At 37.7% G+C, this 15,369-nt stretch overlaps 1 protein-coding gene across 1 annotated transcript; it reads left to right on the plus strand.

Annotated features, from left to right (window-relative positions):
- Positions 1–7,535: 7,535 nt before the first annotated feature.
- Positions 7,536–8,474, plus strand: LOC146401451 (olfactory receptor 14J1-like). The gene has a single exon (XM_084970530.1). The coding sequence runs from the start codon at positions 7,536–7,538 to the stop codon at positions 8,472–8,474; it is 939 nt and encodes a 312-aa protein (XP_084826656.1).
- The last annotated feature ends 6,895 nt before the right edge of the window (positions 8,475–15,369 follow it).

The raw sequence follows: 15,369 nt of genomic DNA on the forward strand, positions 1-15,369 counted from the left end.
AAACCACATGATCATCTCAACAGATGCAGAGAAAGCATTTGACAAAGTCCAACATCCATTTATGACAAAAACTCTTACCAAAGTGGGTATACAGGTAACATGCCTTAACATAATTAAAGCCACTTACAACAAACTCACAGCAAACATAATACCCAGTGGAGAATAGCTGAAAGCCTTCCCACTAAAATCTGGAACAAGACAAGGATGGCCATTCACCACTTTCATTCAACATAGTACTGGAAGTCCTAGCCACAGAAATCAGACCAAAAAAAAGAAGAAATAAAAGATATCCAAATAGGAAGACAATAAGTAAATACTGTCACTGTATGCAGATGACATCATACTATATATAGAAAAACCTGAGGACTCAACCCAAAAACTACTTGAACTGATCAAAAATTCAGCAAAGTAGCAGGATATGAGATTAACATTCAGAAATCAGTCACATTTCTGGATACTAACAATGAAATATTAGAAAAGGAATACAGAAATACAATGCCTTCTAAAATTGCAAACCAAAAAATCAAATACCTGAGAACACACCTGACCAGGAGGTAGAGGACTTATATGCTGAGAACTATAAAAGCTTAATCAAGGAAATTAAAGAAGATGTAAAGAAATGGAAAGATAGTCCATGCTCCTGGGTTCGAAAAATCAATATTGTAAAAATGGCCATACTACCCAGAGCAATCTACAGATTCAATGCAATCGCTATCAAATTACCCATGACATTTTTCACAGAACTAGACAAAACAATCCAAAAATTTATATGGAACCACAAAACACCAAGAACTGCCAAAGCAATCCTGAGGAACAAAAACCAAGCAGGAGGCATAACTCTCCCAGACTTCAGGCAATATTGCAAAGCCACGGTCATCAAGACAGTGTAGTACTGGTACCAAAACAGACAGACAGACCAATGGAACGGAACAGAGAACCCAGAAATAAACTCAGACACCTCTGGTCAATTAATCTTGGCAAAGGAGGCAAGAACATAAAATGGGGGAAAGACAGTCTTTTCAGCAAGTATTGCTGGGAAACCCGGACAGCTGCATGCAAAGCAATGAAACTAGAGCACACCCTCACACCATGCACAAAGATAAACTCAGAATGGCTGAAAGACTTCAATATACGACAAGACGTCCTCAAACTCCTGGAAGAGAACATGGGCAAAACATTCTCTGACCTCAACCTTATGAGTATTTTCTCAGGTCAGTCTCCCAAAGCAACAGAAATAAGAGCAAAAATAAACCAGTGGAACCTAAGCCATCTGACAAGCTTTTGCACAGCAAAGAAAACCAAAAAGAAAACAAAAAGACAGCTTACAGAATGAGAGAAAACAGTGTCAAATGATGCAACTGACAAGGGCCTAATCTCTAAAATATACAAACAACTTACACAACTTGACAGCAAAAAAGCCAACAACCCAATAGAAAAATGGGCAAAGGACCTGAAGAGACATTTTTCCAAGGAAGATAGACAGATGGCCAACAAGCACATGAAAAGATGCTCAACATCCCTGACTATTAGAGAAATGCAAATCAAAACTGCCCTGGGATACCACCTCGCACCAGTCAGAATGGCCATCATTAATAAGTCCACAGATACCAAATGCTGGAGGGGGTGTGGAGAAAAGAGAACCCTCCTGCACTGTTGGTAGCAGTGTAAGCTGGTACACTATGGAAAACAGTATGGAGGTACCTTGGAAAACTATACATGCAACTATCATATGACCCCGCAATGCCATTCTTGGGCATAGACCTGGACAAAACTTTCCTTGAAAAAGACACATGCACCCGCAGGTTCATTTCAGCACTATTCACGATAGCCGAGACATGGAAACAACCCAAAAGTCCATTGATAGATGATTGGATTAGGAAGATGTGGTACATATACACAATGGAATACTACTCATCCATAAAAAAGAACGACATAATGCCACTTGCAGCAACGTGGATGGAGCTAGAGCCTCTCATCCTGAGTGAAGTAAGTCAGAAAGAGAAAGACAAATACCATATGATATCACTTATATGGCATCTAATATACGGCACAAATGAACCTTTCCACAGCAAAGAAAATCATGGACTTGGAGAGCAGACTTGTGGTTGCCAAGGAGGTCGGGGGGAGGGAGTGGGAGGGACTGGGAGCTTTGGGTAAATAGATGCATTTACTTTGCCTTCGGGATGGATTAGCAATGAGATCCTGCTGTGTAGCAGTGGGAACTATATCTAGTCACTTATGATGGAGCATGATAATGTGCGAAAATAGAATGTGTACATGTATATTTAACTGGGTTACCATGCTGTACAGTAGGAAAAAAAAGTATTGGGGAAATAATTAAAAAAATAAAAACAGAGATATGAGATTCTTTTCTGCATGTCTGAAAAAAAAAAAAAAGAAGTATGGGTATCATTACCTCTTTGTATGTGTGGTAGAATTCCCCTGAAGCCATATGGTATTGGACTTTTGTTTGTAGGGAGTGTTTTTAATGACAAATTCAATATAATTTCTAGTGATCAGTGTGTTCAGTTGATCTATTTCTTCTTGATTCAGATTTGACAGTCTCTAGAAAGTTGTCCGTTTCTTCCAGGTTGTCAAATTTGTTGGCATATACTTTATCATAGTATTCTCTTATGGGTTTTTTTGTATTTCTGCATATGACTTCCAAATCTTGGAAGCAAATAAGGTATTCTTCAAGAGGTGAATGGGTAAACTGGTACATCCATACAATGGACAGTTATTTAGCAGTTTCAAAAAATACAGCTGGCAAGGTACAAAAAGACACAAAGGCATCTTAAAAGGCATATTGTCAAGTGAAACAATATGCCTTTGAAAAGGCTATTGCTATATGATTTCAAGAATATGGCATTTTGGGATAGGAAAAACTGAAGTCATTGAAAAGATCATCAGCTGCCAAAGGTTTGAGGAGAGGAAGACATAAAGAGGTCTTGCACAGGGGATTTTAAGGCAGTACAAGTATTCTGTATGGTACCAAAATGGTGGATACATGACATTATACATTTGTCAAAATGCATAGGATATGCAACACAAAAAATTAAACCTAATTAGAATCTTAAGTAATACTGCCTCATATAAGACCAACATATACAAATCAATCATTCACCTACAGCAGTAAGAATTATGAAGAAAATTTAATCAAACATAAGATACTATGAAAATAGAAACATTCACTTTCAAAAATGAACAAAATGTGTAAAAATATTTAAAGTCTATCCAGATTTAAATTAAAACTGAATTGAAATATGAATACATCACATGCATAAATGATATAATTAAACATTATAAACTTGTAACCTAAATATACACCAAAATGAAATTAAAGTACTTTAAAGAAATTCCAAGAAAATATTGTGAGGAGCTCAACAACCTGATTCTAAAGTTTATACTGAAGAATAACTGTTCATAAATAGATAACTTTGTAGAAGAATTTTATCGATTGGACTTGATCTACAAAATAATACAACAGGAAGTTCCAGTGTGGTGTAGCAGGTTAAGAACGTGGCGTTGCCACAGCAGTGGTACAGTTCACAACTACAGCATGGGTTCAGTCCCTGGCCTGGGAACTTCCACATGCCAAGGGCGCAGGCAAAAAATAAGAAAAAATAGAAAGCATTATAGCTAGATGAACCCACATTTATAAAAAGCTATCAGTTACTAGCATAAGAAGAGGTAAATAAATCCATATACCCTGTCTTGCTGTGAGAAGTCAACACACAAGGAGAGAATACATGCAGATGTTGCAGTTGCCCTGTGGAGTTTTCACCCAAGAGCCCATATCAATTGCTCATCATGTGAACAAATCATTTTAGACTTCCATTGAAATTGAGTTTTCAGGTGACGATAACCACTGCTGAAATCTGCCTGTAACTGAATAAGCGACCTCAAGCAAAAACTGCTCATCCACACATACTAGAGAGAAAATAATAAATTGTTGTTCTAAGTCAGTTAGTTTGCTCTGCAGTGATGTACAAACAGAAGATGTTCACTAAGTGTTCCATCCTGGATGTACTGTGTAAGAGTTCAAAATTCCTGCCGAGATTATTTGATCACTAAAGCTCTTGTATTACTTAAATTCTTAGGAGAAAAAAAAATCCTCTGTGTCTGTCACCAGAGAATAAAAATATGGTAGAGCTTAATTAAATTCAATTTTACAGATAATTAAGAAGATCTATTATAGATAAGGTGCAGTGCCAGATGGTGGTTGTAACAAAAAGATGAACTAAATAAGTCATTCTTTCAAAGAAATAACATTCTAATAAAAACCATTAAAATAGCTGAGAAAAGCATAAATATCAATAGATTATTGCCAATTACTTTGACTTTACAGTGATACACAAAGCGAACATGATTCCCTTGAATAAGCATTTACTTGGCAATGAACAAACTGAAAAATAGATTTAACCCTTAATGTTGGGTTTTCCAGAATATAAGTCACAAGTTGCAATGTGTTTCAACAGTTTAATCCCATGGACACAAATAAACAGAAATTCCAGATAACTAGGTGTGATCATTAAATTAAATCAACAGAAAAATACTCTGCATGAAAACTCTATGTAATTGCAAGTTTTGGCCCCAGGGTATTTTCAAGGAGCCCCAAATACCCAGAGCATTCGAGGATCTCTCCACTCATGACACAGGAGCCATGCAGAGGAGCATAAACTCCAATAATGAGAATGGAAATCCTTATTTTTCCTCTCCACAGACAATGCTTTACTGAAAGTGGCTGAATTACCTTCTGCTAAGTAGTAGTTAACAAATTTTCCCTAAGTTTAGAAAGGAAGTTCCTGGATTTGCTCTGGTGAGTTTTCATGGTGTCTAAAAGGGATGTTTATACTGAAAAATAGAAAGTCAATGGATAATAGGATTTGCGTGGGTGGGATAAAACCAGTCTTTGTTATTTATTTCATAAATGCTACAGTTAAAAATTATCAACTATAGATTTTTAAGCAAAAATTGCAAATCTAGCAGAGATATTTAAATTATTTCAGAAACATATTGTGCAATGTAATTCCCATTTTCTCCGCAATTCCTTCCTTTTTGCAACTAGCAATCTAGAATAAATGAACCACAGGATGAAATCACTTGATATCCTTCTCTTCTTATTATTTATTGACCCTAACGGGGACTTAGAAGAGATGTGAGATCCTACCTATATCTGAGATAGAGTGTTCTAACAGTACGGAAAGATGAAAAAGCTGATGATGTATCAAAATATTGTAATGTCAGCAAACAACCACAGTTTTCATTTTCACAAAACAAGGGCCAGTAAAGATCCCAGAGAGAAAGACTGTAAGGACACAAAGATTGTGAGAAGCATGTGAGAATATGCTTCTTGTCACAACCAGTCATCTGGGTTTCAAGTCTCTTCTGTTTCTTAGGAAGAAATTCTGATGTCAGTGAAATACAAGAAAATTCAGGAATGATAAGACCATGTCCATATTTTGAGAGAAATGCAGAAAATATTTCACAACCAGAAATAAATGATACAAATTATTAAATTCTTCATATACACCTTTTGTTATGTATTAAAAACACTAATATCAACTTAAAAATAAGACAAAAAACAAAGGCATGAGGCTTTGAATACCTCACTTGTTATAAGAGAGTTAAAGAGTTCCCATTGTGGCACAGAGGAAATGAATTTGACTAGGAACCATGAGGTTGCAGATTCAATCACTGGCGTCACTCAGTGGGTTAAGGATAGGGCATTGCCATGAGCTGTGGTGTAGGTCACAGATGCAGCTTGGACCTGCGTTGCTGTGGCTGTGGCATAGGCTGGCAGTTGCATTTGACCCCTAGCCTGGGAACCTCCATTTACCGTAGGTGCAGTCTTTAAAAAGCAAAATAAATAAATAAATAAATAAATTTTAAAAAGAGAGAGTTAGGTTGCAGAGAAAAAGTACTCAGTGAGATTAAAGAAGCAAAATTAATTAAAATTCTGGATAGACATCCAAAGTCGAAAGCTGCAAGGGTTTTGAAATTTCAGTAAAGTGACTCATTTCTGTCACTAATAATTTCTGAATCACTGATAGTTATATCTTATTCTTGCTTTAATTTTTATTTAATTAAGAATGAAGGATATGTTTGAGATGGAAATCTTGTAAAACTAGGGTGTGATGATAGTTGTACAACTATAAATATAATAAAATTCATTGCATTAAAAAAGGGAACATGGGGGAAAAAACTGTAATTGCAATGTATACATGTAAGGATAACCTGACCCCCTTGCTATACAGTGGGAAAATAAAAAAAAAAAAAAAAAAAAAAAAGGGAACAAAAGATGAGGAGTTACTGTTATGGCTCAGTGGTAACAAAACCAACTACTATCCATGAGGATGTGGATTCAATTCCTGTCCTTGCTTAGTGCGTTAAGGATATGGCGTTGCCATTAGTTGTGGTGTAGGTTGACGATGTGGCTCAGATCTGGCGTTGCTGTGGCTGTGTCATAGGCTGGCAGCTGCAGCTCCAATTTGACCCCTAGCATGGGAACTTCCATATGCCACAGCTGCCACCCTGAAAAGCAAAAAATAAAATAAAATAAAATAAAACAATAAAATAAAATAAAATATAGATGATTTTAGACATTTATCAACATTTTATTTCCTTTTAAATATTATACCAGAAAGTTTCGGGCCTATTGCCATTTCTTAATAGAACGTTGAAATTTTTGGATTAATTTATATGACATTTTGTGTTAAAGGTAATGGTCATTTGTATATTGTAATAAAAATAAGATAATGTCAGTAAAATGCTTTTCACTTTTATTATTATTCATTTTTTTCAAAAAAATCTTAGGAAAAGGATTGGGACTTTGTTCTTTCATACATGAAAGGAATTTTTTTTTCTTTGGTCTTTTGTTGTTGTTGTTGCTATTTCTTGGGCCGCTCCCATGGCATATGGAGGTTCCCAGGCCAGGGGTTGAATCGGAGCTGTAGCCACCGGCCTACGCCAGAGCCACAGCAACGCAGGATCCGAGCCGCGTCTGCAACCTACACCACAGCTCACGGCAACGCTGGATCGTTAACCCACTGAGCAAGGGCAGGGACCGAACCCGCAACCTCATGGTTCCTAGTCGGATTTGTTAACCACTGCGCCACAACGGGAACTCCATGAAAGGAAATTTAAAAACTGCAGTGAAAGAATCAGTGTGGTGGCGGTACAAATAGATATAATAACTAATGAGACAGAACAGTCACCTCAAAAACTTATTAATAAATATGAACATGTGTTTGAACTGAGTGAAAATTTTAACATCCATAAAATTTTGATGTACCATACTTCCCAATAATAAAATATTTTCCTTTATTTGGCCTGAAAAACATGACATTAAAATTCATAATCCAATTTACCTAACTCTTGTGCTTCAGTCAAAGTTATTTAAAATTACTCAATATGATTATTAGTATACAAAGTTACATAACATTTACAATGATGAACTGTTGATTCTGGCATTATTTCTATAGGTCTCCATTCTGTCTTGCAGCCAGCAGCCTCCTTGGAAACTGAGAAGGAATATGGCCAATTTCACTACAGTGAGTGGGTTTCTCCTCATGGGATTTTCTGCCAAGCCTGAGCTAGAAGTCTTATGGGCCTCTCTGTTCTTAGTCTTATACTTAGTGGCTTTAACTGGCAACACACTCATTATCGCTGCAACTTCCATGGATGACAGTCTCTACTCTCCTATGTATTTCTTCCTCAAACATCTTTCCTTCTTGGACATATGCTATATCTCTGTGACGGTACCAAGGTCCATTTGTAACTCTTTCAGGCATACTAGCAGTATTTCCCTCTGGGAATGCATACTGCAATGTCTGGCTTTCACTCTCTGTGGTTCTGCTGAGCTGGCCATGCTCACAGTGATGTCCTACGATCGCTACGTGGCCATCTGCCTTCCCCTGCGCTATGAAATCATCATGAATGTCAACACCTGTATTCACGGAATCCTAGCCATCTGGATCAGTGGGGTCGTCTCTGGAGTTATGCACACATCTGCTACTTTCTCCATCCACTTCTGTGGTGCCAACGTCATCCACCAGTTCTTCTGTGAGGTTCCCCAGCTCCTAAAACTCGCCTGTTCTGATGAGTATGTCCGTGAGCTTGGGGTCACAGACTTCATGTCCTTGATGATACTTCTTTGCTTCCTCTCCATTGGCTTCTCCTACACACGCATATTCTCTACTGTGCTGAGGATCCCATCTGCCGAGGGGAGAGCCAAGGCCGTTGCCACTTGCCTCCCCCATCTAGCTGTGGTCACACTGTTTCTCTCTACTGGTGCCTTTGAGTTTCTGAAGCCACATTCTGACTCTCCAACTGCATTAGACTTTTTGCTTACTCTTTTTTATACTGTTCTGCCTCCCACACTTAATCCGATGATCTACAGCCTGAGAAACAAAGCCATGAAGGCAGCTCTACAAAAGGTTGTTAAAAGAAGAAAAGCCTACCTCTTTTGCTGAGTCACGTCTATCCCTTGCTCATTAAGAGACAAATCACAATCTACTGGAAAAACATAACAGAGTCAATCAAGAAATTAAAGCTCAAACAGAACTCGTTATGAGGAAAGTAATAGGAATGGACTATCTTTGAGTAACAAAAACACTGACATGGAGTTAGACAAAAATTACTCTAGTAGATACCATAGATTTAAGCCTCACTCTACAATGTCAAATATGATGAAAATGTCAATTTCTTTAAATCTAAAGATTCCAAGTTAATTTTCCCTCCTGGCCTGTTTCTATCAAGGTAAAGATAACTCATTTTTTTTTCTGAGTTACAATTAAATTTGTAATATCATATAGTATTGAAGCATACAGAAGAACCACCTGGTTAAATACTCTCTGGCTATTTAAGGGTCAGCTACTATACTATTGATCACCAGGGAGAAGTCTCACTATGTCAATTGTGTCATGTGAGTGAGAAGTTTAAATAGTACAACAATCAGTGACTCACAGAATGACTATAAGAAGAAATAATAACACAATCAAAATAAAAATTTTAAAAAGGCACATTTGAAAAATAATGAAAATTTAATATATAGTATATAATGTTCAAAATTTAAAACTTAATGGATAGTGTAAGTAGCAGATAAAGTACAAGAAAAAAACACAGAATTTTGCAGTGACAGATCCAAGAATTTCTCAGAAAATGGGGAAAAACGGAAAGTTTTTTTGTTAATGAGAAAGACTTAGGAGTCATGAAATAGGCGGGAAATGTTTAATATTTGTCTAACAATAGTTTCAGAAAGATCTAGTGTCCATGTATAGAGAAAATGTATGATAGGAAATATCTAGAGAAATAATGCTTAACCTTTTTTTCCTCAGATTTCTTTTTTTTCTTTTTTTTTTCTTTTTCCACTGTACAGCAAGGGGATCAAGTTATCCTTACATGTATACATTACAATTACATTTTTCCCCCACCCTTTCTTCTGTTTGCAACATGAGTATCTAGACAAAGTTCTCAATGCTATTCAGCAGGATCTCCTTGTAAATCTATTCTAAGTTGTGTCTGATAATCCCAAACTCCCGATCCCTCCCACTCCCTCCCTCTCCCATCAGGCAGCCACAAGTCTTTTCTCCAAGTCCATGATTTTCTTTTCTGAGATGTTCATTTGTACTGGATATTAGATTCCAGTTATAAGTGATATCATATGGTATTTGTCTTTGTCTTTTTGGCTCATTTCACTCAGTATGAGATTCTCTAGTTCCATCCATGTTGCTGCAAATGGCATGATGTCATTCTTTTTTATGGCTGAGTAGTATTCCATTGTGTATATATACCACATCTTCCAAATCCAATCATCAGTCGATGGACATTTGGGTTGTTTCCATGTCCTGGCTATTGTGAATAGTGCTGCAAAGAACATGCGGGTGCATGTGTCTCTTTTAAGTAGAGTTTTGTCTGGATAGATGCCCAAGGGTGGGATTGTGGGGTCATATAGAAGTTCTATGTATAGATTTCTAAGGTATCTCCAAACTGTTCTCCATAGTGGCTGTACCAGTTTACATTCCCACCAGCAGTGCAGGAGGGTTCCCTTTTCTCCACAGCCCCTCCAGCACTTGTTATTTGTGGATTTATTAATGATGGCCATTCTGACGGGTGTGAGGTGATATCTCATGGTAGTTTTGATTTGCATTTCTCTTATAATCAGCAATGTTGAGCATTTTTTCATGTGTTGGCTGGCTATCTGTATATCTTCTTTGGAGAAATGTCTATTCAGGTATTTTGCCCATTTTTCCCTTGATTGATTGGCTTTTTTGCTGTTGGGTTGTATAAGTTGTTTATATATTCTAGAGATTAAGCCCTTGTCAGTTGCATCATTTGAAACTATTTTCTCGCATTCTGTAAGTTGTCTTTTTGTTTTCTTTTGGGTTTCCTTTGCTGTGCAAAAGCTTTTCAGTTTGATGAGGTCCCATGGGTTTATTTTTGCTCTAGTTTCTATTGCTTTGGGAGACGGACCTGAGAAAATATTCAGGATGTTGATGTCAGAGAGTGTTTTGCCTATGTTTTCTTCTAGGAGTTTGATGGTGTCCTGTCGTATATTTAAGTCTTTGAGCCATTTGGAGTTTATTTTTGTGCATGGTGTGAGGGTGTGTTCTAGTCTCATTACTTTGCATGCAGCTGTCCAGGTTTCCCAGCAATGCTTGCTGAATAGACTTTCTTTTTCCCATTTTATGTTCTTGCCTCCCTTGTCAAAGATTAATTGACCATAGGTGTCAGGGTTTATTTCCGGATTCTCTATTCTGTTCCATTGGTCTGTCTGTCTGTTTTGATACCAGTACCACACTGTTTTGATGACTGTGGCTTTGTAGTATTTCTTGAAGTCTGGGAGAGTTATGCCTCCTGCTTGGTTTTTGTTTCTCAGGATTGCTTTAGCGATTCTGGGTGTTTTGTGGTTCCATATAAATGTTTGGATTGTTTTGTCTAGTTCTGTGAAAAATGTCATGGGTAATTTGATAGGGATTGCATTGAATCTGTAGATTGCTTTGGGTAGTATGGCCATTTTTACAATATTGATTTTTCCAATCCAGGAACATGGAATATCTTTCCATTTCTTTTTTTTTTTTTTTTGTCTTTTTGTCTTTTTGTCTTGTTGTTGTTGTTGTTGTTGTTGCTATTTCTTGGGCCGCTCCCATGGCATATGGAGGTTCCCAGGCTAGGGGTTCAATCGGAGCTGTAGCCACCGACCTACACCGGAGCCACAGCAACATGGGATCTGAGCCGCGTCTGCAACCTACACCACAGCTCACGGCAACGCTGGATCGTTAACCCACTGAGCAAGGGCAGGGACCGAACCCACAACCTCATGGTTCTAGTCGGATTCGTTAACCACTGTGCCAGGACGGGAACTCCATCTTTCCATTTCTTTACATCTTCTTTGATTTCTTTGATTAAAGTTTTATAGTTCTCGGCATATAGGTCCTTTACCTCCTTGGTCAGGTGTATTCCGTGGTATTTGATTTTGTGAGGTGCAATTTTAAAAAGAATTCTTAAAAACACAGATCTTAGGTTTGAGAAGCACAAAAAACTGGTCAGTGTGTGTAAAATGAATGCAAATGTATTTATATCATCCTGAAACTATAGAATAATTAAAATGGAAATTAAAAAAATCAAAACAGAAAAAGTGATTTTAAAATCATACCGATGTTACTTCCCATGAGCTTTAATGTTTTACCTTTCATGTTTAGTTCTATAATTCATTGCAAAGTAATTATTGTGATGTATAAGGTAAGTGTTATTGGTCCTTATACTCACTGTTATCCAATTAACTACAATACTTAATGGGAAACAAACTTTTCCCTAAAGAATTGCAATTGCTGCATTTGGAATAAATTTAGGAATTGTATGTGTGTGAGGGTCTTTCATCTGTTCAATTGATCTATGTATTCATGCTTATATCACGCTCCATTAATTACTTCAGCTACACAGTCATTGTCATATGGATAGTGTAAGTTTTCTAATTCTGTTCTTCCAGATTTTTTATCTACTCCAGATCTTTTGCTTATCCATGTCTTAAAATCAGGTTTTTGATTTTAAAAAGATACTTACGAAGATGTTGACTGAAATACATTGAATCCATAAATCAAACTGAACTGTCTTCTTACCCCCACTGGACTCACCAGAGGTTTTTTTTTTATCATTTATTTATACACATATTTTTTAATCTACTGTACAGCATGGTAACCCAGTTAAATATACATGTACACATTCTATTTTCGCACATTATCATGCTCCATCATAAGTGACTAGATATAGTTCCCACTGCTACACAGCAGGATCTCATTGCTAATCCATCCCGAAGGCAAAGTAAATGCATCTATTTACCCAAAGCTCCCAGTCCCTCCCACTCCCTCCCCCCGACCTCCTTGGCAACCACAAGTCTGCTCTCCAAGTCCATGATTTTCTTTGCCGTGGAAAGGTTCATTTGTGCCGTATATTAGATGCCATATAAGTGATATCATATGGTATTTGTCTTTCTCTTTCTGACTTACTTCACTCAGGATGAGAGGCTCTAGCTCCATCCACGTTGCTGCAAGTGGCATTATGTCGTTCTTTTTTATGGATGAGTAGTATTCCATTGTGTATATGTACCACATCTTCCTAATCCAATCATCTATCAATGGACTTTTGGGTTGTTTCCATGTCTCGGCTATCGTGAATAGTGCTGAAATGAACCTGCGGGTGCATGTGTCTTTTTCAAGGAAAGTTTTGTCCAGGTCTATGCCCAAGAATGGCATTGCGGGGTCATATGATAGTTGCATGTATAGTTTTCCAAGGTACCTCCATACTGTTTTCCATAGTGTACCAGCTTACACTGCTACCAACAGTGCAGGAGGGTTCTCTTTTCTCCACACCCCCTCCAGCATTTGGTATCTGTGGACTTATTAATGATGGCCATTCTGACTGGTGCGAGGTGGTATCCCAGGGCAGTTTTGATTTGCATTTCTCTAATAGTCAGGGATGTTGAGCATCTTTTCATGTGCTTGTTGGCCATCTGTCTATCTTCCTTGGAAAAATGTCTCTTCAGGTCCTTTGCCCATTTTTCTATTGGGTTGTTGGCTTTTTTGCTGTCAAGTTGTGTAAGTTGTTTGTATATTTTAGAGATTAGGCCCTTGTCAGTTGCATCATTTGACACTGTTTTCTCTCATTCTGTAAGCTGTCTTTTTGTTTTCTTTTTGGTTTTCTTTGCTGTGCAAAAGCTTGTCAGATGGCTTAGGTTCCACTGGTTTATTTTTGCTCTTATTTCTGTTGCTTTGGGAGACTGACCTGAGAAAATACTCATAAGGTTGAGGTCAGAGAATGTTTTGCCCATGTTCTCTTCCAGGAGTTTGAGGACGTCTTGTCGTATATTGAAGTCTTTCAGCCATTCTGAGTTTATCTTTGTGCATGGTGTGAGGGTGTGCTCTAGTTTCATTGCTTTGCATGCAGCTGTCCGGGTTTCCCAGCAATACTTGCTGAAAAGACTGTCTTTCCCCCATTTTATGTTCTTGCCTCCTTTGCCAAGATTAATTGACCAGAGGTGTCTGAGTTTATTTCTGGGTTCTCTGTTCCGTTCCATTGGTCTGTCTGTCTGTTTTGGTACCAGTACTACACTGTCTTGATGACCGTGGCTTTGCAATATTGCCTGAAGTCTGGGAGAGTTATGCCTCCTGCTTGGTTTTTGTTCCTCAGGATTGCTTTGGCAGTTCTTGGTGTTTTGTGGTTCCATATAAATTTTTGGATTGTTTTGTCTAGTTCTGTGAAAAATGTCATGGGTAATTTGATAGCGATTGCATTGAATCTGTAGATTGCTCTGGGTAGTATGGCCATTTTTACAATATTGATTTTTCGAACCCAGGAGCATGGACTATCTTTCCATTTCTTTACATCTTCTTTAATTTCCTTGATTAAGCTTTTATAGTTCTCAGCATATAAATCCTTTACCTCCTGGTCAGGTGTGTTCCCAGGTATTTGATTTTGTGAAACCTTTCCTTATAATTCTACTGGCTCATTTCTGTTGCTCATCTCTGTAAGGTATATACATTCTTCTTTAATTACATAGTAGAAAGCAATTAAAAGGATAAGAAAAGGAAACAACTTCGTTCTTTAAAACATTAAATCTTTTAATTTAAGAACACAGCACTTTGGATTTTTTAGGTTCTTAAGAATTCTATCAGAACAGATACTCAATTATGGATGTAGTTTTGCACAATTTTGACTTGGTTTATTTCTATGTATCTGATGTTACTGTAAAGTGTATTTTTAAAATTTAATCATCTAGTGTTTGTGTTCAGTATAAAGAAATTCAATTTACTTTTGTATACTGACTTATATTCATTGATCTTACATATTTAATGAGAACTCCTACAAGATCTTATAGACATCCTTTAAAATTTCTATGCCACATTATTTTCTGTAAATAGAGCTTTATTCTCTTACTTTCCAAAATTTAAAACTTTTATTTATTTTCCTTCCATTTGAGCTAACCAGAGACAGACTGAGATCAAATTATGGTTCATCTCTCCCTATCCATGAAATAGGGGCAAGTGGCTTATTTTTTCTGAAACTTTTGCATGTAAGACATGGATGCAATCCTACCTTGAAAAATACTTGAGATAATGTGTATGATATGTTGCACAGATCTTTGGAATTTGTCCAATAAATAGTAGATACTAGGAAAAATTCAGAATGCTCTAGTACTGTAAGAATGGTGATTAAATCACCTTAACTCTAACATAAAAGCTAAAAGATAAAGTCATTTAAAATTATTCTACAAGAATGATATCAACAAGAAAACAACATAGATGATTACCAGCTGCTATCCCCCTCACAAGGAGAACAACTAACAACTATTCATGGATAAGGCATTACTGAGAAAATGGCAGAACACAGAGGTGAGGCCAAAGCAGCCCCCTGCACCACAGAGACCAGGACAAATGGCACTAGAAGGGGAGGAGGAGGAGCTCCCTGCTGCCTGCACTGCCTTTCCTCCAGGTCAGTGCAGCACCACACTGAGAGGTCTCCCTTGAGTCCATGGTTCCTCCAGTGGGGAAATGAAAGATCAAGGTGGACATCCCACACCCCCAGCATTGTGGGTCACTGTGTGGGGACCCCCACTTCAGGATTACCCCACAGGGACGGCAAGAGGGCTCTACAGAGCTTGACTGCTGGGAATGGGAATGTGATGGAGAAGAGGAAGGGGCTTCCAATAACTAGTATTTGCATCTTAGCAGTGGAGTCCCTGCCTGTACTACCCCATAGTAGTCCAGGTAGCAGTTTTGCTCATTTTCAGAGACAAAAACATGGCACAGTCTGACCAGGAACGTGGTCAGGGCACAGGTCTGCCTATTTGGGGCCCTCAAATGAAGACCTTTT

Source organism: Sus scrofa, chromosome 7 (assembly GCF_054392235.1).
Source record: "Sus scrofa isolate SSC_HxYL_T2T_F1_AM1 chromosome 7, Sscrofa_HxYL_maternal_Yorkshire_Landrace_v2.0, whole genome shotgun sequence".
NCBI classification, from domain to species: Eukaryota; Metazoa; Chordata; class Mammalia; order Artiodactyla; family Suidae; genus Sus; species Sus scrofa.

Bases quoted from the DNA above. Each gene is read 5' to 3' on its own strand.
- LOC146401451 (XM_084970530.1), top strand. From the start codon at position 7,536: ATGGCCAATTTCACTACAGTGAGTGGGTTTCTCCTCATGGGATTTTCT.